Source organism: Porites lutea, chromosome 4 (genome assembly GCF_958299795.1).
Source record: "Porites lutea chromosome 4, jaPorLute2.1, whole genome shotgun sequence".
NCBI classification, from domain to species: Eukaryota; Metazoa; Cnidaria; class Anthozoa; order Scleractinia; family Poritidae; genus Porites; species Porites lutea.
In genome coordinates, this window is record NC_133204.1 from 48795803 (window position 1) to 48819581 (window position 23779).

The following is a 23779-nucleotide window of genomic DNA, read 5'->3' on the forward strand; positions in this document are numbered from 1 at the left end:
ATGTAGTGTGTTAATGTTTAATGTATTTCAGTGCTGTTTAATAAAGTTGTTGTTGTTGTTTGTTGTAGTTGTTGTACATATATACATTATTATACATACATCATCTGGAGTTTCGGTGACTAACTTCTGTCCAGCTAGTACCAGACTCTCAATGGCCTGTCTGATCTGCTGGGCACTGGGTACCAAGTCTGGTAATGGAACACGTTCTCTTTGCGCTGCTTCATTGAGCAAAATCAATTGTGACACCTTCAAGAGGACAAACATACATTACACATATCATCCAAACATTCAAAGGATGCTCAACTCAGTTGAGGTCAGTAAACTTCCACTTTTGAGGCCTGGGCTTGTACATCTTTGCTCCCAGTTTTAGGGGGGCTTAGAAACAGAGGGGCTCATATTGATCCGAGGTGGCTTATAACCTGGAATGGAAAAAGCGATTTGAAGCAAGCTGTAGCAGAGCTGATCAAAATACCCATTTGCATTTACTAGTTTTTAATTTAACTTTAAAACATCGTCATAAAATCAAATCCATTTCAATAGATGGTTTTCACTGTGATGTCATCAAATTGTAAAGTCAAAATAGCAAGGTTTTATGAATTCTTATTTACACCAGGTTGAAGATAAACAAAAAGTAAATCTTTGTACAGCTGTGTACAAGTTTCCATTCCTGTAGCATGTTTCATTTCGAAAATACAGCAATTTCAACTTTCGAGTTTTCACAGTGCGTGACATCAAAATAGGAATGCTGTCTCATTGAAAAAAAAGTCTCTCCTCTTGATTCTCAGCAGTATAACCATTTCAAGTATTACAAAATATGTTTATGCGCACCTATGCTAGTTCTCAAGTAAAAAGAAAGAGCTTTCATAGAAAAAGTGAACTCCAGATGTTTTTGTTGATTTCCGGCGGCCATGTGGTGCACCAAAACAGTACAGCAATATGGCGTCTCCATACAAAGCTCTACAAAGGTGTGTGTAATGTTTTGGCAAATAACTCAGAAACTGTGGGCACAAAGCCTTGAGACTGTTTATATATTAGTCTTTTACAACATTTCATTTTCTTGGCTTCTTCCACTGCCGGGACGGTTTCCATTTTATTTTTTTGTTGCGTGACATTGAAAATGATGTATACATTTAGAGTGGGTCTAATATGCGGGGTGGTAGGGGGGGCTTATGATCAGATGTATTTTATTTGTTGTTTACTGGTAGATGAACCTATAACTGGGGTTGGGAGGAACTTATAAGTGGCAGTTTACGGAATGCCATTAAAAATTGAGGTACTGTAGATTATTTGCTTCCCGTATGGGATGCGATCCTGGCGCGGAATGGAGTAAAATGCAAACATATATTCCTTGAAATGTTGCCGCTCTAAATACTGCTTGTCATATCAAAACGATGTTTTGGTATTAAATATTAAAAATTAAGGCAAAATGAAAAGTAGCAGCGTTTGCTGAGAGCTTTAAAGTTACATGAAAACCAGCTGACAACTACGTGCGCGCAGAGCATTTAGTATACAAACTCGCCCTAAAAACGCGGTTGCTGAAAAGCAAGAACGGACCCTGCAATTCAGATTTAGCTAAGTTTGTAGAGAATACTTCATTATGGTTTGGTTACCAAACGTTAGCGTCAGGTGTGCAAATAAATCAGTTCTTTGCTATCTGAACACAAATCTCAGTTGCACGAGAATTAATCAGCAAACCTGAGAGGCGATTGGCGCCAAAACCAGCTCGATGGATTTGGTCTGGACCAACGACGACAACAGCTTAGCAGACATTATTAACAGTGGTATTATCTAGCCGTATCTCCTTCATCAAACAATCAAAGACGCCGTACAAATCCATGGCCACAATGTTTATGTGCTGATTTTGGTAGATGATTTTTTTTGAAGGCGAGTGAGGACTGGAACTGGTCGGCTAAACCATCCATTTACCCAACATAAAAGTTCCTCGGGAAAATTATCTGAAACCTGGAAAGGAACTCGAGCAGGACGATACTCTGAAAATAAGTCATCGGTTTAAATAGTTAAAGAATTTTTTTTTGTCGTTTACAAAGTACCAGATAAAGCATCGGAGCAAACTCCATTGCTCCGCAAGACTCTTTGGATGAATATATATGAATTATTTTCTGAACTGGCCAGCTTATTGCATGCAGGCTCGCTACACGGTGAAATCTGGAAAGGTCACAGAAAGCCACAGAAGAATAATGGGTAAGTTGCGCGCAGCCTTTTTGGCCAATTAAAGTTTATTTCTTAACTTGACTTTACTGATTTTACTATCCTAGAATGCTGCAGCAGTTTTTTATTTCACTTTCGTCAAACACATATTAGTCTGTTCAGAAATGCAATGTCGACTGCATCTGATGATCTGAAATAAGCTTAATTTTGGACCAAGAAAGACGATGAGAAATCTTGTTTCACTTTGGTCTTACTTAACTAAAAGATGATTCCAATTTAAATACAATAAACTAACATAGTAGAGTTCAGTTTTATGCTCAATGAATTCAGTAGAAATCACAAAATTCTTACTTCATAGTGTGCCTTGCTGGAAATACCTCTTGATTTCCTAATGTTTATTACCTTATCCATGGGAGATAATTCTGACCGTTTTGCATTTATTCCAAGACGCTTGGAGTGTACCCTTAACCCTAAGATTAATGTGTGCTCAGTTTGACTGTCAGTGATTCTACAACATGTACTGTAACAAGTGTGAACAATAATTTTTACTTCATTTTGTGTTGTAGACTGGAAGAAAAAGAACTTTATCGATCGTTTTGTACAGTCTGTAGTGAGTCATGGACCCTCCCTCATACCTTTGACAAGAGATGAGCATGGTGATGGAGAAGAGTCAGTACTTAACTTTCTTAATCCTAGAAGAGATGGCAACATGGGCATGAATTACTTCAGAAATAAGCTTCAGGTATACATTGCTCTTTTACGAGTGTATAGCAGGGCTTTACTGTAGCAGCATTCAGGTTGTCCCCTGTGCTATACATACATTATGTATGCCATTGAGCCACTAGAAGTAACAGATTTTGTTATGAAAATTTTATACTAGGCAAACTGTATCTCACTGGTTTAGAGCACTGTGCTCCCTCCAATTTTTCTTAGAACCTGTCTTGGTACGTTGTATAGGAACCTAGTAAGAAGCATTTAACGCACACTAATTCATAGATTGTGTGAACAAAAAATTATTAATGGTGGACATGCGTGCCTTTTACATCTACATCCATATTCTATTTAAAAAAGTCATAATCACAGAAGAATAACAACAACAACAACAACTTCAACAAGAGGTCAGAGTATTTGTCAACCTGGTAGTTCCAGATTTTGAGTTTTTGACTTGCTGCCTTACCCTTCTCCTTGTCCTTAGCCTGCAGATGTATTTCCCATCATGGCTTCTCTCCACCCAAAAAGTTCTGCGCTCGCAGGCCACCTCATTCTCCTCCTTCTCTTTTTATGTGAAAAATGACTGTTTACATTATGTAATATTAATGTTTGCAGGTGAGCTGCCCAGCAGGTGAAACAAATGAATATTTGGGAGAACTAAGTGAAATGCATCAATCATCTAATGAAGACAGAGAAATCCTTCATCCATTTTATAGACAACAAGCAATACAGTAAGTAGGTGGGGCTGTATAGATTGACTGTATAGAGGAACAGAGATGCACAATTTTTTTTCACCTGTACCTAGGGCAATGCTTTAAACACTGATGGAATGGCTAGGTTCTACATTGTAGGTATTATAGTTGCATTTGGCATTTGAGAATGCTTCCTTATCTGCTGGTTATTCTGTGAATTTATGGGCATCCTGTGTAATCAAGCGTGCTGAGTCAAAAAATCATTGATTGATCAGCTGGTAGGGGAGTACATGTATGTACAGTACATACTGTAGATACAGCTAGGTCGACTATTTTAATATAAAAAGGTTTTTCATAGGGATTGAGATCTGATGTTCATTTATCAGTAATCAAAGCAAAACATGTTCTGTCTGAGATTTTCTGCAGCTATGCATTTGTATCGATTTTTTGCTTAACCCTTTAAGTCCCAATGGTGACCAACATCAATTTTCTCCAAACGATATCCATACATTGTCAAGAGATTAGGTTATGAGAATTAATAAAATGATCACCTAACAGAAAATGCCTTGATCTTTTATCAAATTCTCTCAAGTCATTCTTTAAGGAAATGTATAGAGATCAGTTCGGAGAATTTGTATGTGGATATTGGGGCTTAAAGGGTTAATAACCTCCCTATTTATATACTTAGGTCAGGTGTGCAAGATGATGATTTCAACCAAAGAATAAAAAGATTTGTGGCAACTAAAGCAGACCTGTTGTTTTCCATGGAAGGGAAGCAGAAATTACAAAGAGGAGTTGACTTTGGCTTGCATTCAAACCAGGAAGGTAAGTGTACATGTACATAAATACTGAGGATACGCAGAGCTTGGTCCTCATGTGCTGCCGTTCTACCTGCCACATACATGGCGGTCTTGCCTGGGATACTGTTTGTCATCAATGCCAGGAATAGGAACAGGGTAGGTCTTTACTGCTGGCATGCCTGCAAAGTTGAACTTGGGGCAACTTCCCGGATACATACATAGTGGTGGCAGAGTGGGATGGCCTCTGTGGCCTGCAACTTCTGTTCTCACATTGGAATGGTATCCCTTGCAGTACTGGCAACTATATCTCAGGCGGGTTGCTGACATATGAAAATTAACAACATGCTAGTTAACTCTGTGACTGAAAGTAAAGGTTGTGATTCTGTTCAGACTTCACTCATTTAACTTCTTTTTCACTTCTCTTTGATCGAGATAATTGGTGATCAGTTCTTTCCTTGGTTTATGCAGGAAATCCTTCCTTAGAATGTCAAAAGTATTCTGAACATGGTTGTAAGAGAGATTATTGCTTAAATTTTAAAAAGATTTGAGAGTAAAAGTATCACTCATCACAAAGTAAATGAACATAATTTGTCCAACAAACATGTACAATTGTTTTGTTACTGGTCAAAATTTAATTTAAGTTACAATTTTTTAACCCAGGTTGATTCTCGATTCCCTTTGTCTTCTAGCCCTAATTATTCATGAATTAGGGCTAGGAGACAAAGGAAATTGAGAATCAATCTAGGTTAAAAAAGTTTAACCTGAATTAAATTGTGGCCTGTGACATATATTAAGGCTGGATTTAGTGGTAAAAAATGACCTAAAGTGGTTAATTGTCAAAGAGAGTAACACAATAAAAAAAGGGTTTGTTTAAGATTCGACAGTTTAGTTGCTTACGGATGTAAAAGTTAAGTAGATAAATTAGTGGGAAGCCTCCTTATCAGTAAAAGGGTTATGACAAAAGAAATCAGAAAAAAATTAATTAGTGTCAGAAATACAATTTTTTGGGATGGGCTTGTAACCAGGTACAGGTACGTATTTAGTGATGGAGGTGAAAGTACCTCTGTTATTATTGACTACAACATGCGATGTTGACTTTATTAAAAGAAAGAACTGTGATATATTTCAGTGTTAGATCCTTATGCGGATACTCCTCCTCTTGAAACCTTAATGGAAATACCTTTGCATTACAGAAGAACACAGTTGTTCAAGGTTAGTTCCAAACCTGCATAATGTACTGATATTTATTTAGGCAATTACACACAATTCGTGCTGTTTTCTGCATCAAGTTCAATGCAGATCCATTCAAAGGTGTACTACACTTGTAGGTGTTCTAGGTAAAATCTGTTTTCAAGTTAAACTATAATTCAATGTTGCTTGATTCAGAGCTCTCTTTGTTTCCTAGCCTAAGCTAATTATTCATAGAGGACAAGTCTGGTTTTTACTACATATACAGCTGTATAAATGAGTGATTTCTTGCATGCTGATTGGTTAAGTTTGATTGGTTGTCGAACCGTTTGGGCTGTTCATGTTAATTTTATCAAGCTTGGTTCCTGAACACAGTCACCCGCTTCTGTATTTCCTATATGGATTGACTATACTTCAGACTTCACTTGAATGATCCCCCGTGGGTTACTGAGCGGTTCAAGAACCTCATTAAGCTCCGTCAACACGCCTTCCACCATGGAGACATGGAACAATACCGGCGATATCGAAATGATGTCAACCGCGCGCGCAAATCACTTCGCAGCAAATACTTTGCAAGCAAAGTGAATAATTTAAAGAACACCAAGCCCTCGCAGTGGTGGAGCGCAGTTAAACGAATCGCCAGTATGAATCCCGCTTCTTCATCTGAAAGTCTCCTTTCCAACCTGCAGCTCGGGGATAGCTTCGATCGCCTAAGTGACGCTGAACTAGCTAACGCCATCAATGCTGTGTTCTTAGAACCCACGAAGCATTACCAACCCCTATACGCTGTCCCTACAGAGGTGGAGGACTCCGATGTGCCTTTAATTATGGAATTTGATGTCCTATACGCTCTATCCAATCTAAACCCACGTAAGGCAGCTGGACCTGACGACATCGGTAACTGGCTTTTGAGGGAATATGCAGAGATCCTCGTACAGCCTATCACATCTATATTGAACGCGAGCTTTAGAGAACAAAGGCTTCCCGCCCCTTGGAAGCTTGCGGATGTGGTGCCTCTCCCAAAGCAAAAACCCGTGGTAGATGCTACTAAGCACCTGCGTCCTATCTCCTTGACGCCCGCTATCTCTAAGGTTGCGGAAGATTTTGTGGTACTCAGATACGTCGGTCCAGCGGTGTTGCAGATTATAGACCCGAACCAATACGGCGGTATTCCAAGATCCTCCACCTTGTACACTTTGATATCCATGGTACATAACTGGTCACAAGCCACTGACGCCACGGGCGCGGCTGTTAGAGTGGTACTTTTCGACTATCGTAAGGCTTTCGATCTTATTGATCACAATCTGTTGGCCAGAAAGATCGAAGCCTTGGACATGCCACGGTGGGTTCGCGTTTGGGTGCTGGATTTTCTGTCAGACAGGAAACAACATGTCAAGCTGCCATCAGACTGCCGGTCAGAGTGGGGCCTAGTCCCCGCCGGGGTGCCACAGGGCACCAAGCTTGGTCCCTGGTTGTTCTTATTAATGATCAACGATCTTGAGGTCGACGCGCTCACTTGGAAGTATGTAGACGACACAACTATCGCCCAAACGATACCGCGAGGTTTGAGTAGTGATGTACAAAGCGCAGTTTCCGCTGTTGAGGCGTGGTCGATTGAAAATAGGATGGAACTGAACGCTGACAAATGCAAGGAGATGCGCATTGACTTTAAAAGGAACGCTCACAATTTTCCACCAATTGTGATAAATGGCAAGGAACTATCAGTATCAAACAGTGTAAAAATCCTGGGAGTCACTATTAGCTCAGATTTAAAATGGAATGAACACATCTCAGAGTGGATTAAGAAAGTGAACAAGCACCTTTATTTTATTGTTCTTCTAAAGCGCGCCAACGTTCCACTGAGCGACATTGTAAATTTTTACTGCACCGTGATAAGACCTGTTTTAGAGTACTGTGCACCAGTTTTCCATCATGCGCTTCCACAGTATCTTAGTGACGACATCGAACGAGTGCAAAAGAGAGCGCTCTCCATCATTTGTCCTTATGCGTCATATTCAGAATGTTTGGTCAGGTTCGATTTAGTAACCTTGCACGCTAGACGCGTGGCCCTGTGTAGCAAGCTTTTTGAGTCTATCACGTCATGCCCGGATCACAAACTTGTGCCTGTCTTACCTCCTAAGAGAGAACACAGACATAATCTAAGACAGTCCAGGGCTTATGCCATGCCCCGTACACATACAAATCGTTTTAAGAACACTTTTATTCCAAGTACGTGTACATAATTTTTTGGACCAGTTTGTACCTAGTTATATATAGAGAGTTTTTCGCATTTTTATAGAAATGTTTTTTGTTATAATTTCAATTAGTATTTATATTTTTGGAATTTATTTAATCTTAGTTTTAAGTAATTGTAACGCAATTCAGTCTACGGACTGCCATGTTCGATATTTTAATAAACTATCTAAACTATCTAAACTAAAACTATACTTTTTGACTCTCTCTGCAGTGTTTAAAGGAAGGAGACATTGTCATTGGTAAAGTAACTTACAAAAGACCCTTTGGTATTATAGTAACACTGACTATGTTGGAATCTGGGTACAATAGAGACTTCAGTGATCTTGATATTCAGGTATATTATTAAGGTAACCAATATTACATTGCGGAAGATAGTCTGTTAGCAAGGTTGAAAAAGGACTGTGAAGATTTCAATATTGCTGTTCCAAACAATCTTGGATGCTTGCATGCTGCAGAGAACCAGTTTACTCTGAAGCGCTCTTTGGTTTGGATTTGTTTAAATTCTCATTGAATTAAATGCTACTTGCAAAGCATCTGATATGGGAACAAGCCCTTGATTTTATAAACACCAGTAAAATTTCCGGTGAGCTTTTGCATGAAATTATGAACTCACACCTGAAAATAACAAGTTATCTTCACATGTTAAAAGATCTATGTTGCCATGGTTACATTATGAATCACACCTATTGTAGCCAAAACATATTGAAAGGAAATTGTTTGGTACTTCATTGGTGTTTTCATTGTACCTAATGTACACAATTGCTGCTTGGGGATACAAAATTTCAACTCTTGAAGAGAAATTTCATATCTGCACACTGTAAAAGCCTCCATCTACATTACTCAGAAAAATGCGTTTCTAACACTCACCGTCAAGCTATTCTTAGCTGCTTGTTGTATTGCTTTACCCAGGCATTGTGCAAGTTATCAGAGTTAGACAGCTCAGAACTGACCAAGGAGTACAAAGACCCAACTGATGCTTATGTGATTGGTGATATTATTCGAGGTACTTACCATATGTGCCCCACATTTTAATAAAAATTTGGACTTTTTTTAATTTGTCTGACATCAAGTTTTTTTGGCTTACATTTTCTTTTCATGTAGGAGTAATTACAAATGTAAGTGGTGAGGAGGAAAAAGTGTCAATCTCTTTGAGAAATTCAAGATTACCTGATGTACATAAACATGTGTGTTTGGTGAGTGCATTTCAATAAAAGACTGCATGTAGGTGTTCATGAAAGCACTTTCTAGCATCCCAGTTACTTGTTTGTTCATGTTTATCCCATTGGTTCACCCTTTAACCTTCCAATCGAGGATTTTAAAAACTTTGTACGACTGCATGCAATAATTGTCATGATTTTCATTTTATTTCTTTCATTTAACCAACACTAGACAAGTATAACTGTTTTAATTTTGCTTACTTGTTGCTCTTCTTTCACCTTCTTTACAGGGTGTTGTGGATGACTCTGATGTGGTTTTCACCAGGTATACTGTATGCCATTATATTTTATTCATAAACAGTCCCCTACACTTATTAAGAAAGTAGTGCACAAAAACCTAATTTTACAGTGTAGCTGGCCTGAAAAAACCTTATCATTCACACAGTTTGCGACATGTCTTGTCCTAACAGAAATGTGGTGGTGAATTTAAAGCCTGGTAATTGCATGAAAAAGATGTTTATTCAGTCGGTGACGTGGGCAGCTTAGAAAAAATAATGTGAATACCCCTGTTAGTAGTCAAACCTATGACCTGGCTCAGATACTCTACCACTAAGCTCCAGGAGACTCGTGTTAGCTTTTTGAGAAAAGGAATGTGTTTTGTGATGTTTTGACAAGTTGTTACATCTGAACCTTGTTGTTGTGGATTTTTCAGGAGAGATTTAAGGTAACTTTCTTTGATCTGTTTTGTATTTTGCAGGTTACAGGATAATCCAGATGGATTGAATTATGAAGAACATTTGAACAAACATAAGGGTTTTAACAACCCAAGGAATATAGATACACTTACAGATCTCCTTGGTATTGATACCACGGCTCCATGTTCTTTATTGAGATGCTTCCAAAGGTACATTCATTCAAAATAGTCCCCAATTTTTCTTACCATTACTAAAGGCGTGGACCCTGGGGTTTATAGTGGCGGGGGTAGATTTTTCTTGCCTTCGCCCAAACAATCCCTTGCTCCCTGAGTAGATTTGACACTTGTCCCCAGGCTACACTCGGTAGTTTTGAAACCAAGATGGCCGCTTGTAACGGCTAGTGCTGGATCCTGACAATCGTACCGAAAAATAGGGGACTGTGAACAGTCAAGATTGTTTTAAACAAGTCCAGTAGCAAACGTGAGAATTACCTTACTTTGCTGAGTTTACTGTCAAACTCAGAAAACCGTGAAAACCTGAAAATTTTCAGGAATGTTGATTGTGTACTGACCAATCACAATAAAGTTCAGGATACACAAGCAAACCTCAAAACCACAAACTAATTACCATTGCTGTTTGCGGTTTAGGTATCTTGCACCTTATTGGCTTATTTCTCGCAACACAATAACATTCCATAAAAATTTCTGGTGTTCACGGTTTTGTTAGTTTCACAGTAATTTATTTTGTTATACTAATTGTAGAATTCTATTCTCTGTCTCCCCATACCTATTTAAAACCCTGTCTAATGTCAAGTTGGATAGTCTTAACCTTAAAAAGCGTTTTCAGTCGTGGAATTAAGCTTATACAAGATCTGAAAAGATTGGAGCATTCAAAGTTATTGTTTTTTGTTGTTACATTTTTTTTTTGTTACATATAAATGTAGTTTGTGTGTATTTCCTTCACAGGAAGGACTGCCCAGAGGGTGACTATGCAGAGCCTCTGAGAAGGCGGCAGTCTGCCAAATGGTCAATGGAAACGTAAGAATTTCTATTGGTTGATTGATTGTATTGTCAACGCCATTTTTTAATAGCAATAAATTATATCAAGTCGTAGAATGATTTTTAATTACATGTAAGCTGCATGCAACATAAGAACATTTATCTTCATGGCAGTTACCACTAACCCAGGTTCCAAGTGCATAACCTTTATTTAGGAGAAAAGAAATGAAATCAGAAAAAAAGCTATGCTTCTGATCCTAGTTGTTAAATTTGTGGATAACGCTATCCACTGGATAAATCACCATCCATTAGCGCGTTTCGCTCGACTATCCCTGAGGAAAAATGGGGACTACTTGTAGTCTACCATCCATTGGATAACGCAATTGGTTTCCCTAGTACTTAGGGATGGGATAATGATTTATCCGGTGGATAGCCTTTGGAATAACTGAAACCTGTCAGCGTGCAAAGAAAGTACTGTCCGATAGCCCGGGGCTAGCGGATTTTGCTACCTGGCTAGTGAATTCTGTTTTTAACTTGCCCTATGGGCAAGTGATGTTTTATGAGGAATTTGAATAACAGAAGAACAAAAAGCTTTTGGGGTTAGTTGAAATGACGTCTGGGCTAGTAAATGCTAGCTTCAGCTTGCCCGAAGTAAGCTGTAAAAGTGATTTTCTTTGCACCCTGCCTGTTCTTTTCATATTCAATTATAAAACTTTATTGGTTGACTGACCAAGGTTTTCTTGAGCCGTATGGAAACCACAACACGTACTTAGTCCCCTTCCTTACTATGCGAAATGATGTTAGTCTGGTGCCAGGCAGATTAAATACTGGCACTTTTTTCTTTCACGGGGCATACTTTTTCCTTCATTCATCACTATTTGTAATGAACTTGGTACAGGTTACCTACAGACCACTGTTTATCTGTTGTTTTTAAGGACAGCCAAAGGTGTGGAGCATTTTAAAACGGGAAATCACGAGGCTGCTATGAAATATTTTGAGCATGCGCTACAGATTGATGGTCAAAATGTGGAGGCACTGGTAGCTCGAGGAGCCCTGTGAGTTGTTTAGAAGTTGAAACTTCTTCAGTCTTTTATAATTTTGTTAAAAAAGTGTTCTCAGGACTATTTTGACTCTTCCAGGAATCTAACTCAAATTGCTTTTTCATATCTAGATATGCCAATGACGACAAGCTCACCCCCGCTATCAAAGATTTCCGGGCGGCATTGGCGATCTGTCCAAGTCACAGGAATGCCAACAAATACCTCACTGCCACGCTAGTGGAACAGGGAATACAGTAAGTTACTGCAAGCCTGCAGTCACTGTTTTTCCTTTGTTAAAGGATATATGTCGATCCTACAAGATCACCATTGACTTGCAGTCGGACAAAGCAAATAGCTGTCTGACGTACATTATTTTGCCTTGTAAAGGAGTTACAATGTATGTCATAAAATGTATTAAAATTGAAACTGTGGTAGGCCCCGCTCGAAGACGTTCTTTTGGCTCGTCCCGCAAATCCTCAAAAAATTGTTGTAATTTAATATGAAACGAATCTCGCATATGTATTGCAGGTTTTTACAAAGTTTTTGTCGTGTTTTTGTTCCTAGACGAGAAAAAGAAGGGATACTGTCAGAAGCTATACAGAGCTTTAAGGAGGCATTAGAAATTGATAACAATCAACAAACAGCGAGAGATCATCTTGACAAAATCGAGCTGCAAATCAGAGTTAAGGAACAGGTGCGTAACACGTGCTTGCTTACTTGATTACTACAAACCAATCCATGCCCCCACCCCCTTCTATTCCCTTCTACCTCTAGACTTTAGTACAGGGTTGAGCACATGTGCACAGGTTAGTTACTCGGAAAACGAGTGTCCATCAGATTTCGTAGCGCATGCGCGAAATCACCCTTTTCCAAGCGTTCATTTTGTAGGCGCGTACATGGAGAGTTCTCCTGGCTATTTCTCAGCTCAGATTTTGATTTCGCCTTCCTGCTCCCCAAGTGAGACATAAAGTCAGTTGAAAGCAATTAACAGTTTAATTACTGGACGTTTTATAAACTAATGATATTTCTTGCTAATGCGATTGTTTTCCTGTTTTCTCTCTACATGTCTTGCTCCCCATCGTTCCGTTGTTGGCTGACGATTCGATTTTCTAATTTCACTGCCTTCTTCTGTGATCGTACACACAATGAAATCTATATGCTGTACGGGGATTTTTGCGGTAACTCTCATTTCTACTAAATGACTTTCTGTATCTTGTTTGTTTTGGCTTTTGAAATAAAAATTGCGACCGTTCACTTGTTGTTGTCATGTTCTTCATTTATAATTATATGTTGTGCTTTTTTCATCTGAACGGTATCACAAACACTTACTGTCACTTTAACTGTTTCATATCCATTACCCTGTTCCCTGTCCCTCTGTTGTCTGGTTTGATGCAATTTGGATCAAATTTTACTTTATTTTTGTTACTTTGTCACAACTCAATTTAAACACTTAACCGAATTACTTTCATTTGGAATGTCTTGTTCATAAATCGTACCATTTTGTCTCAAATGATCTTTCATTTTTCATTCCCACTCTTACAATTTTTGCCTTCTATTACACGATTTCCCGCAACGTTGGCTCGTGATAACAAATTACAACCATATTGCACCACCCCTCCCATCTCCCCCAATTCGTTGTTTTCTTCCTTTGACCTAACCTCTGACGTCAGAAGAAAGAGCAGGCCGCTGCAAGAGTGGACAAAGGGCTTAAGAGCAGGTTTAGTCACGTGAGGGAACTTATTTTGGAGGAGCAATTTCAGTCAAAGAAAAAAAGAAAGAAAAATGATAGGTATGGAGACGTTTTCCAAGTAGAACGTTTTGTGATGTCGCCAATTATGTAAGTTGCATAGAACGTCATGCGCCAATCAGAGATGAAGGCAAGTTCTGGAAAGCGTGCGACAGTAAGTCACGCTTGGTCTGAATTCAAATTATGATTGGTCGAGAAATGGGGCGAGTTCTCGAGCTCACTTTAACGTGATTCCTTTTCATTTAGAGACCCGTCAGCTCGGGGAACGGTCCGAGTTGCTTCAAGCCTCCTTTTCTCTTAGCCTCGTTTTGGAAGTGAGAGTTTTTGTAACTATGAAATGGCCTTAACTGGTATTTTTCGATTTGTTTGAGATGAATGTTTGTTCCTATTTGTTCGCTGATTGTCCAGCTTTTTGTTATATTCACGGTTTACGTACGAATTCCGAGTCACATTTATTACAACTTCTTTGTTTTGTCTCTTCAACTAGTAGAAAGAGAAAGAAGAAGAAGGTTAAAGTTCTCAAGAAAAAGAAAAGGAAATCTAAAGCAAAGGTTCGTCGTGGCTCCAAGCGTACCAGTTCTACTTCATCTTCTAGTTCAAATAATTCTTCAAGTGAAAGCGAGTCCTCGAGAACTGATTCTAGTGAAAGTAGCGAGGAATGGGTCGAAAAAAGTGGTGCAGAAAGCAGTAAAAGAAAAACAAGTAGAGATTACAGGGAGATAGAGAAACCTAATCAAAGAGACGAGAAGGTGAATTTTCGAGGAGAGCTTGTTCATCCTGGTACTTTACATAGCGATAAGCGTGTTGGGGAAGACACATTACTACATAGCAGTAGAAGTAGGACTAACTCGTTACCAGAATACGATACGCATAAGGGTCACAGTACGTGGAAAGGTAATAGCGATAAAACAACAAAGTGTAGGCCTTCATCTTCATCAAAAAGCCACAGGAGTTTCGAAAAAGAGAGAGAAAAGCAACCAGTCGAAGATCAGGGCAATGAAAGTAGAAGATACAGAAGCCGCGATGCTCGCCATAGTCCACGGAAGCGAGCAGTGACTGAAGAGCGCGCTGAGAATGTAAAAGAACTTAAACGAACTAAGTCTCCGAGGAAGGAGGGTAAGCAAGCGTTGTCCCCGTTAGACCAAACATTTCTGGAAGGTGAGCTTAAGAGAATCAGAGCGCACAGTGAGAAGGACAACGAAAAGCGTCAGTCAAGCGCTCGGTACCGCAAATAACTAACGAAATGGTGCAACTACAGTAGGGAGAGTAGCCTACAAGGTCTGGGAAGGTCCCATCCCTTCCTCCCTTCATAAACAAGTAAGACTAAAAGGATAAAAAAACTCATTCTGGCCTCAGTTGTTCAAAAGGTGGATAACGTTATCCAGTGGATAAATCTCCATCCAGTGGATAACGCAATTGGTTTCCCCAATACTTATCGGCTGTATACTGATTTATCCGTTGGATAACGCTATCCACCGTTTGAACAACCGGGACCTAAAGTGAACGTCGCTTTATGTTTCTTGCTTCATGCACACTGATCTTTAGAACTGCACCAATTTGATCTCTTTAATCAGTATTACGGTTTAAAAGTTTGTCAGTAACCCCTAAGCGAGGGATGGGAGCTTTAGTGAGGTCGCGAAGCGACCTAGGCGAGGATTGTTGACTTGTCTCTTTTTAAGGATTTTGAATCTAGTTTCCCGCCAAAATCAAAGCAGGGAGGCGGTGCTTTATCGATGGCTTGATGGATCGCTCAGTGGTCATAAAGGATCAGGGATATTCAACCGGGTCGGGAGAAATGTCTGCAGGTATAAGCTATTCAGGGAACCGTTTTGCAGTGGCGAAACTTGACGCCCTGTGAGCAAGAATACTCCTTCGTGCACGTGATATAACAAAACTGAGCCACTACGAAGTCTTATTGTTTTTTTAAGAGTGACAATAGTTCATAGGTGGAGTTAAACTAGTTCCTTTATGAGATAGATCATTTCCTAGCGTCTCTTGCAAAACGAGAGCAAGTGGAAAGTTTGTGTTAAAAAAATATTTTCTTTTAATTCTCATGCAAATAAAAGTCATTTTCTTACTAAAGTTTCCAAAGTTAATGTTGTTGGAACTTGAGCTTATGCTGTCTGAAATGACCCCTTTTTTGTTGTTGTTGTCGTCATTTTTTGTGCTTATTCTTCTTTATAATCTTTACACAAACAATACTTTCGTAAATGAGGACTTTTGTCCACTATGCACTTGGGTTGGTCACCGTAAAGGTTTATCCTGCTCATTTCACTTGTAACCCTAAAAATACCACTTTGGAGACTCACTGAGGCCTCGAATATACCATTCCCAGGTACAGTCTGAAACTGTATTTGATATAAACATTGCCCAAGCGTCGCAGTGCCTCTTGAAAACATAGGTTTTCTACCATGAACATCAGACGATCCTAAGTATTGAGCCACCTTTACATTTGGAATTGTTTGATGAGCTGCCAAGATTTCTTTAAGTTGTAAACGCGAACAAAGGTGTAAGCCTTGGGCGTCTGATGCAGTTAGGTTGTTCACGTGATCAACAGCTGCTTGAGCAGCACTGCGCGCGTGATCTGTACGTGTGTCGATACTCTTCCATTGTATGCACGGGCAGTAATGTTCGGCTATACCCGCATCTTCGCAATCACGAGATTTATTAATTTTACTGAAAAGGCTTTTACCTCTCGTCAAGTTAGTGGGAACTTGGGGGTAACTTAGCATGTGTTTAAAGGTGGCATATAGATCAAAGGGTGACGTCACAATGTTACTATTTTCTTTAGAATTTTCAACTAAACTGGGGTATTGTTGGGAAAACCATTTTGGGAATGTAAAAGACATCAGTGGAAGACGTTCTTCTAGCTTTCCTTGCAAAGTCACTCTTACGTCACCAACCCGAGCACCGTGATCTGACATAACTATCAACAAGGAATCGTTCAAAAGATTTCCTCCATATAAATGTCTTAGAAGAGCTACAAAATTATCCGCGCAGAAATAAACATTTTCTAAATTGTTATGAGAGATTTCTGACATGAAAAACAATCCAAACTTGAGTTGATTTCGATAAGCTTCCAGAAATGACGTGATGTAATCAAAATGGATTTGATGTTGTGGCTTGCTGTGAACACATTGCGGCGAGGTCGTATGCGCTGCTTCCCAGAAATATCGAGAGAAATGATCCGTTGGAGGTTCTTTGAAGCCATGTAAACGGTAGTTGAATGCAGCGTAAAATGGGGCGTCTTCACTGAACAGAGTGGCGTAACCTTGTGCCTTGAAGTCCTTGAATATATGTGACCAGCGGTCTAGCGGTTCTGAGCCCGCAAATCCTTTGCGCGCTTCCGGAAGCTCGGATTCAAATTTACCTAAAAGAAGAGTGAAAGAATAGGGGAGACATTAAGACCCCTTTAACAAGGGTCTGGACAAATTTTTAATCGGACAAAACCAGTGATAAAACTTGCACTGGTCCGCCTTTCGTTTATACGGGACCCGCGGAACCGTGCAAGGTTTTTTTAAAAAACGGCAAAGTGGCAATTGTTTTTTCCTGATCAGAGGTAGGTCAAAATATTTGACCAGTGTGGTTCAACCTTTGCGCGAACCTGTGTAAACACCTCAACCGTGGAAGGTATTGCACAGTTTTTGTGGTAAAAGCCTGGAGCATAGTCGCGCGCTTTTGAAAAAAAAGCCATTCCGACGTTGAGACTAGCAAAAATTAGTACAGACTCATGTAAACAATACTGATACAAAATTTGCACGGTTTCATGTAAATGGATTTCACAGCGATAAAAAATTCGTCTGTTCAAAACTTTTTCCGGACCGTCCGTGTCAACGGTGTCTGGTATGTGCGAGCTGGCGATAGCAATGCAGCACACATTCCTTTATACACGAAAAAATATTCTTTATGGTCAGATTGTATGTGTGGTGTTCTGACGGTGCTCTCTGGTTTTAGTATTGAAACATAAGGTTCAAATCTGCCAAACCAGTAAAACTAGCCACAAATTCGTGACGTCATAAATTTCAATTGTTTCTGCCATCTTAAATGAGATATCCGCTCTGAAAAAGGGACTAGTCTATCTCTTCCATACTACTCTCTTGTTTCGAGAAAAAATTACATATCTTTCTTTTCATCATAATAAACTATCATGTTTTAAGGTAACTCTAGGCCATTTCTATCCTGTAGAATATATTCTAAACTGCGCTTCTTTACACGACCAGAGCTTGCCGGTTGCTACGCTAAACGCCGTTGGTAAAAAACGACAAGAAACAAAAGATTGAATGCAAGCACGAAAAGAGTCCTAAAATTAAGGGTGTATTTATTTAGAACATACGCGTATAGCGGTCGCATGGCCCGCTGGAACTATTTTTGTTTTTAAGCCTAAAAACAATAAAAAAATCCAGCGGGTAAATGCGACAGCTATACGCGTAGGTTGCAAATGAATCCATCCTAAGTACCACCGTTATTTGCATTGGGAGTAATGAACAAGAGCTCCTTCAGGCCGAATACAATCCAGTTCCGATTTCAAAAGAGCGTAAACATATAATAAAGCACGTGGGCAACAAAAGGGTGTGAGGAGTTAGCAAAAGTATGTGTCTTGCTTTGTACCAGCTCTCCCCTCCCTCCCCTGCTTATATTACCTGTCATAAGAGCTGCCAATGCAGGAGTAGTGCCATCTCCAACAACAGAATAACCCTTTAGGAACACTGAGTTCATCTCTTCTTTCATAAACTTGTAAGCCTCAGGAAGAGCTCTCTGGAAGTGCGCCGCTGACAAAGAATCGAGGCCTATGATAAAAACGCTAAGAGGAAGTCCGTTTTCTTTTCTGTGATTGACAGGCAGGGGCTTAGGTACGACTTGCGCGTGGTATTCTACGTGTTTTGTACCTTGAGCGGTGGTGAGCTTAACGCGGATGAATTCTGAATCAAGTCTGAATTGACCATCTTTTGCTTGTAGGCTAACTTCATCCCCAAAAATAACTCCCCAGTCTTTGTGTTGTGGCCGAAAAATTGACTGATACATCAAAGACGAGATATTTGTAGCTGTGAAAAGAGAGAGAAAAATACTTTGAAAATCATGGGTCAATTTTCTTGCCCAGGGTCAAGTAGTATAGTTCACTCCGATAAAAATGAGCAACTTGGGGCGGGTTCCTTTTTTTTCATTTCAACCGAAAAGAGGGAAACTACATACTGTTCGTCGAACCGCGCTGGCATCTAGTGACCTCTTGGAGTTCATTTATACGTGCTTCCCAAGGTAACAATATTTTTGTTTAAGGCTCATTCTACTACAAGTGTAATTTAGCAGTACCCTTTACCCAACACACCCTTGCCCCATATAGGTATTGAAGAAAAAAAACATTAACTTTACCTCCATGGTCAATCACTTCCAAGACTCCGCTCCGATAACGGGTCAGCTGGGAACCTGGACACTGAAGTGGTGTCCCAGGTTTCTTAATAAGCTTAGTGATACTTTCATCATTTGGGTCCAGTTCGGGTAGATGACAGCTGTCGTCCAGGGACTGAAACTGGTCAAGTGGTACTGCGCAAGTTTCATTTGTCATGGCACTTTCTGCGAACGTTTTCTTAACAAACAGTTCCATACCAGTTGTAAACACCATTTTATTTTGCAACTCTCCTTTCGGGATAAATATTCCTGATCTCTTTGAATAAACAAATCCTTTGCAGCGAGAACCGTACGAGTTACAAATCAATTTCGCCTGATGTGAACTACGCACAATGAACTTGTGACAGCTCTCATTAACTCCGCACGGCAAGTCCCCACCGGGGAGATCCATGTCGTGTTCCTAGCGGGAAGGAGCGTGTTAAAGAAGAAACGCTTAAAAAATTATAAGAGATCCCTAAAATAGTGTACACAGGGTAGCTAACTATATATGAACGTGACTGTACTTCAAACTCAGCCTTCTCGGCTCCTCCGTAGAGGCTCCCGCTGGGTATTCCAATATAAAAATAGCAGTAATAATAATAATAATAATAATAATAATAATAATAATAGCGTGCGGTGGATGGTAGTAAGAGAAAAGGATGGGAGTTGTTCCTCTCTTTCGTCTTCCCATCGTCCCCCGCTCGCTTCTTTTTCTCTCTCCCCAGGCTCTCTAGGACACAAAGAGGCCTCGATCTGTGTTCGCTTCGTTCTCCTCTCCACTTTCCAGCCTGAAATGTCTGAAACTCAGACAGTAGAGTATTACATTGGTAAAGCGTATACCATGGGGTCAAACCCTTAAAAAATATGAAACCTTTTACCGCGATTCAGCAAAATTCTTTTTTGCAAAGTTGAAAGGGAAAACAAACAAAAAAAGAACAGCACTCCCATGCTAATTCCGTCAGCTGCCCAGGCTATTTACCTGAATGTATTCGATGTCTTCCTCTCTCTTTTGCAATACTGCATTAACGTGCTCCTTTTCTTGTTCCCCGACCTTAATCCCCTATGGTGGAAAAAAATTTTACTGTAATAGCTGCCGCTCAAAAGCCCTGGAGCCCGTTTCTCGAACGTCCCGATAATTAACGGGCCCGGTAAGCCGTCTCCGTTTATATTAAAGATCGAGGTTTCAAAAGTTTTGCATGTAGCATGATAAAACTATCAGTTAGTGAAACAAAATGGAGCAGTTTGCTAGCCAGGACCCGCGCTCATATTCTTTATATTTCGATTTGAATATTTGATTTCGGGCCCGAAAAGTTACCGGGACTTTCGAGAAACGGGCCCCTGGCCTTATACATCTTCGCAAGGGGTTTCAATAGGGCGACTTACAAACGGAGTGGCTTATATCCGATGGGGCTTATAGCAGCGAACCAAAAACCAAAAGCGCTTCAAAACCGGCTATAGCAGTGCTCATGAAAATACGTTTTGCGTTTAGTGGTTTTTAATGAAGTTTCAAAACGTCATAATGAATCAAATTCATTTCAATACAAGCTAGACTGGGGCTTGTAAGTGGGAGGGGAGCCTATAAGCGGTAATTTACGCGCCTGTTGCGGTGGTACAGTTAGCGGCAGTAACAAAGGGTGCAAATGAGTGGTTTTTGACTGTTTATGATTTGCCTTGTTATATATTCTTAGTGATTGCCCAATTATAAAACATTTCGAGACACTTTCTCAACCAATCAGAAATAAAAACCAACTGTGCTTATCATGTTGCTTGCTTGTGTTTTCCTGGGCTTATCGTCAGCTACAAAAATGTATTTGGCTCGAGATCTGATTAGTTTATTCATTGTTCATACCAAATCTGATTGGCCCGGGCAATAACGTCTGTTAGCCTGTGTGGCAGACGTAAGAAGAGGAGGGGAGGGGGAGGGAAGGTCTATTTCCTTCTCTCCCCAATCTCCTTTCCCTTTTTTCTTTATTCGCCACTTTTGAAACGAGAAGGAAACTGGGCCTAGTTAACTTTTGCAAAGACTTCTCGGACTGTTTTAGCCTGGGTTGCATTCGGACTTGTCACTCGAGACCCAGATAGAGAACTCGATACATTCTGTCATATCAGGGATTTAGACTGTTTGCAACGCAGGCTAGGACGGTTACTGGGGGCAGAAAAAAAAAAGAATGGCCAATAGCTGACCGGCGCGTCCCCACTAACAATCCAAGCAGAAGTCTTCGTCAAAATTTCCCCCCTCCTTTCCTTCCTGTTTACCGGCTCCGTTTTCTGACTTGTATTGACCAGAGCAGACGCTTCGAGTTTATCCATTTTATCCATAGCTTTAACTTTCCCTGGCTCCTGTCCAAAAGAAACACAAAAACCAAAAAACAAAAAAATTATTTCAGTGAAATCTGGAAAAAATTGTTAAAAGCATGTTAATAATAACGTTGGTTTAGGACTTTTTTCAAAGAAGCGCCTTTGCAAAGGAAAAGGCTGTTTCGCAGTTTATCGACGTACCTTAAACAAGGGGTGTCAGCAGGGCTTATGAACGGAGGGGGACTTATACCCGGGGGGCTTATAACCGGGTGTATTTTTTTGGTTTTAGGTAAATAGGCCTATAACATGGGTAAGCGGACGCGTTTACGGGACATTTTTTCTTTTCATGTTTAGTGACGTCACAGTAAGCTATAAAACACTGACGTAATGCGTTCCCAGAAGCTAAGCGACACGCGAAGGGCCCTTAGTCTAACCCTGAGAGGAACACAGCTTCTAATCTCCTCTACTCTAGCTTCCCTTGATGGGATCTGGTCCCCTTAGTAGTTAGTAATTAGTCGGCTGATATATGTAACATTCACCTTCATTGGCTGTCCGCTGATATTTCCGCTGAAGAGACAACCAGAATATGACCATGTACTGCTCATATAGAGAACTCCAGCCACCAGGAGAAAGAGCGGAATAACTGGTTGACGGCAGAGGAACCGAAGTAGAAAACGTCTTAGAATAATCATTTTGTCACTGGAGGAAAAAAGTTAAGCAAGCACAGAGAGATTTTTCTTGCTCAAAATCTATATATATTCTTGCTTTACTCGGACCTCACTCAACAATTATTTTCGTCATGTTCAACACTTTACATGATCAACATTTTCCATGGCTTTATACTCTTCTTAAGCAGTATCTACTCGCTTATCTGAGGACAAATAATGTGTTATATCGCACTTAACAAGTTCTTGAATAAATCGTTTCACTTAATTTTGATTAGATTATCACAAAATGCACAATTTTTTAGTAACTGCCAGTTACGGAGTTTCATTCTTTTATTTCTGTCTTTTTTAATTCATTAACTTTACACAAGAGAGAATGTCCCATCATGATCTGTTGCTCTACTGGCACTTTTCTTTCTACAATTGTATCAATGGCGGATTCCCGTTTCCGAAGCTTTTTTACTTTTATATCGTTTTTGTTTGCGAATCGTAATGATTTTGACCCAGACACGTTTTGTACACTCTCTATAAATCTCGATCAGTACCCTCCAAAAATTAACCCTGCATGTAGCTTTCACGCTACTGCAAAAGAAATGACACTAGACTTGAAGTTTTCAATTCGTATTATTGCAACACTCACAAAAACATTTAATTTTACCTTTTAATGGCTCATTTGCAATTGACTGATCAATTTTTAATTGAGTCAGTTTCAAAACCGTAGCGTGCTAACTTCACTATTATATACTGCACGAAAAATTAGATTTACTCAAATTTTCTCGGGGCAAATATGGTGCAAAAAAGTGAAAACGAGGAGGAAATCAAAGGCAAAGATGGTAAATACAGCACTGATTTGCATACCAGTCTACATGGGGTTGTAAATTCGTTAGCAAATGCGGTATGTACCATCTTTGCCCTTGATTCAACCTTAGTTTGAACTTTTTTGCACCATATTTGCACTAAGTAAATTTGGTATAAATCAAATTTTTCGTACAATGATCTTTCACATTATTAGAAGCACATTTCTGGAAAGTTTAAAATCATACTAAGGGCCCTCGGTCATCATGGGCGCACGGTTTTTCCCGTCCGGCCCGACCTACATTTAACTTATTCAATCAGTTCATAAGATGATTTTTTCGTATACCGTTAACTGAAAATACATTGAACGGTACTGACGCTATACCGATATATTGCGATGAGTGATCGCAGGCCAGGGTGAACTGAGTAATGGTATAAAAAGATATTTGATTCATTATGAGACCTTTTTATACAAAAGAGTACAATGTAATACTGACATAAGTTTCATAACCTGAGCTTTGGAGTTATATTTATGTATTAGTTTTATAGTTACCTGTTTCTTTCGCCGCTTCGCCCTAAGGGTGTCCCTGAAGAAGCAAAATAATTTTTAAAGAAAGATTAACAGTCGTCAATAACTGAATGCTATTGTTCACTTCAGTCTTTGGTTTTTTAACAGTCTGAAGTTTCAAGACAATGGGGACCCCGGCAACAGAACGAACTATAGAAAAATGTGATTACAATTAAAAGCGTGATTCTTTTTTCTCTGCTAACATGATGGCTTCTGGTACAAAAGAAAGAGAAAGAGAGAGATTTTCTTTATAAAAAAGAAAAAAAAAGAAAATGTCATTTCAAACAACCTAGCTGACAGAGCCTTGTTGGTCATAACATACAAAACCGGCTTTGCTTACCTCGAAAACCTTTTCTTCGTTTCTCCTGCAATTTTTGTTTTTGGGGTGCTCACAAAGAAAAATATCGAACAAAACCTTCGCGACCCTCTTGACGGTGACAAAGGATCCTGTGCTTAAGCCTGCAAAGCAAATCAAATTTCCCTCTCGTTTTGCTGTGGCTCAACTCTCGTTTTACTCCACCTTCTCTACGGACGTACACGCACAATTTTCTTTTATATATTTATTTCTTTTTTTTTCACAGGCCATACCGATATTTTTCAATCGCCCTAAAAGTGTTT

At 39.7% G+C, this 23779-nt stretch overlaps 2 protein-coding genes across 2 annotated transcripts; one reads left to right on the forward strand and one right to left on the reverse strand.

Moving 5' to 3' along the window:
• Positions 1-2198: 2198 nt before the first annotated feature.
• On the forward strand, positions 2199-14798 carry LOC140934809 (uncharacterized). Its single transcript, XM_073384371.1, has 16 exons — positions 2199-2202; positions 2736-2911; positions 3496-3611; positions 4261-4397; positions 5502-5584; positions 8028-8150; positions 8726-8819; positions 8918-9009; positions 9264-9298; positions 9731-9877; positions 10634-10705; positions 11602-11721; positions 11838-11960; positions 12271-12400; positions 13380-13495; positions 13941-14798. Exons 1-16 carry the CDS (start codon positions 2199-2201, stop codon positions 14686-14688), a joined length of 2316 nt encoding a protein of 771 aa, XP_073240472.1. The 3' UTR covers positions 14689-14798.
• Positions 14799-15524: 726 nt separating this feature from the next.
• Positions 15525-21108, reverse strand: LOC140936016 (uncharacterized). The gene is made up of 6 exons (XM_073385597.1): positions 21092-21108; positions 19815-19895; positions 18816-19256; position 18777; positions 18094-18495; positions 15525-16823 (listed from the first exon to the last, which is right to left on the reverse strand). The coding sequence occupies exons 3-6, from the start codon at positions 19245-19247 to the stop codon at positions 15622-15624; spliced, it is 2037 nt and encodes a 678-aa protein (XP_073241698.1). The 5' UTR covers positions 19248-19256; positions 19815-19895; positions 21092-21108; the 3' UTR covers positions 15525-15621.
• Positions 21109-23779: the final 2671 nt, after the last annotated feature.

Excerpts from the sequence above, each read along its gene's own strand:
- LOC140934809 (XM_073384371.1), top strand. Across the intron at positions 3,612-4,260 it reads TATAGACAACAAGCAATACA|GTCAGGTGTGCAAGATGATG; the intron begins GTAAGTAGGTGG and ends TTATATACTTAG. Across the intron at positions 5,585-8,027 it reads GAAGAACACAGTTGTTCAAG|TGTTTAAAGGAAGGAGACAT; the intron begins GTTAGTTCCAAA and ends CTCTCTCTGCAG.
- LOC140936016 (XM_073385597.1), bottom strand. The coding sequence starts at position 19,247 with ATGGATCTCCCCGGTGGGGACTTGCCGTGCGGAGTTAATGAGAGCTGT. Across the intron at positions 16,824-18,093 it reads ATTGGCAGCTCTTATGACAG|GTAAATTTGAATCCGAGCTT; the intron begins GTAATATAAGCA and ends CTCTTCTTTTAG.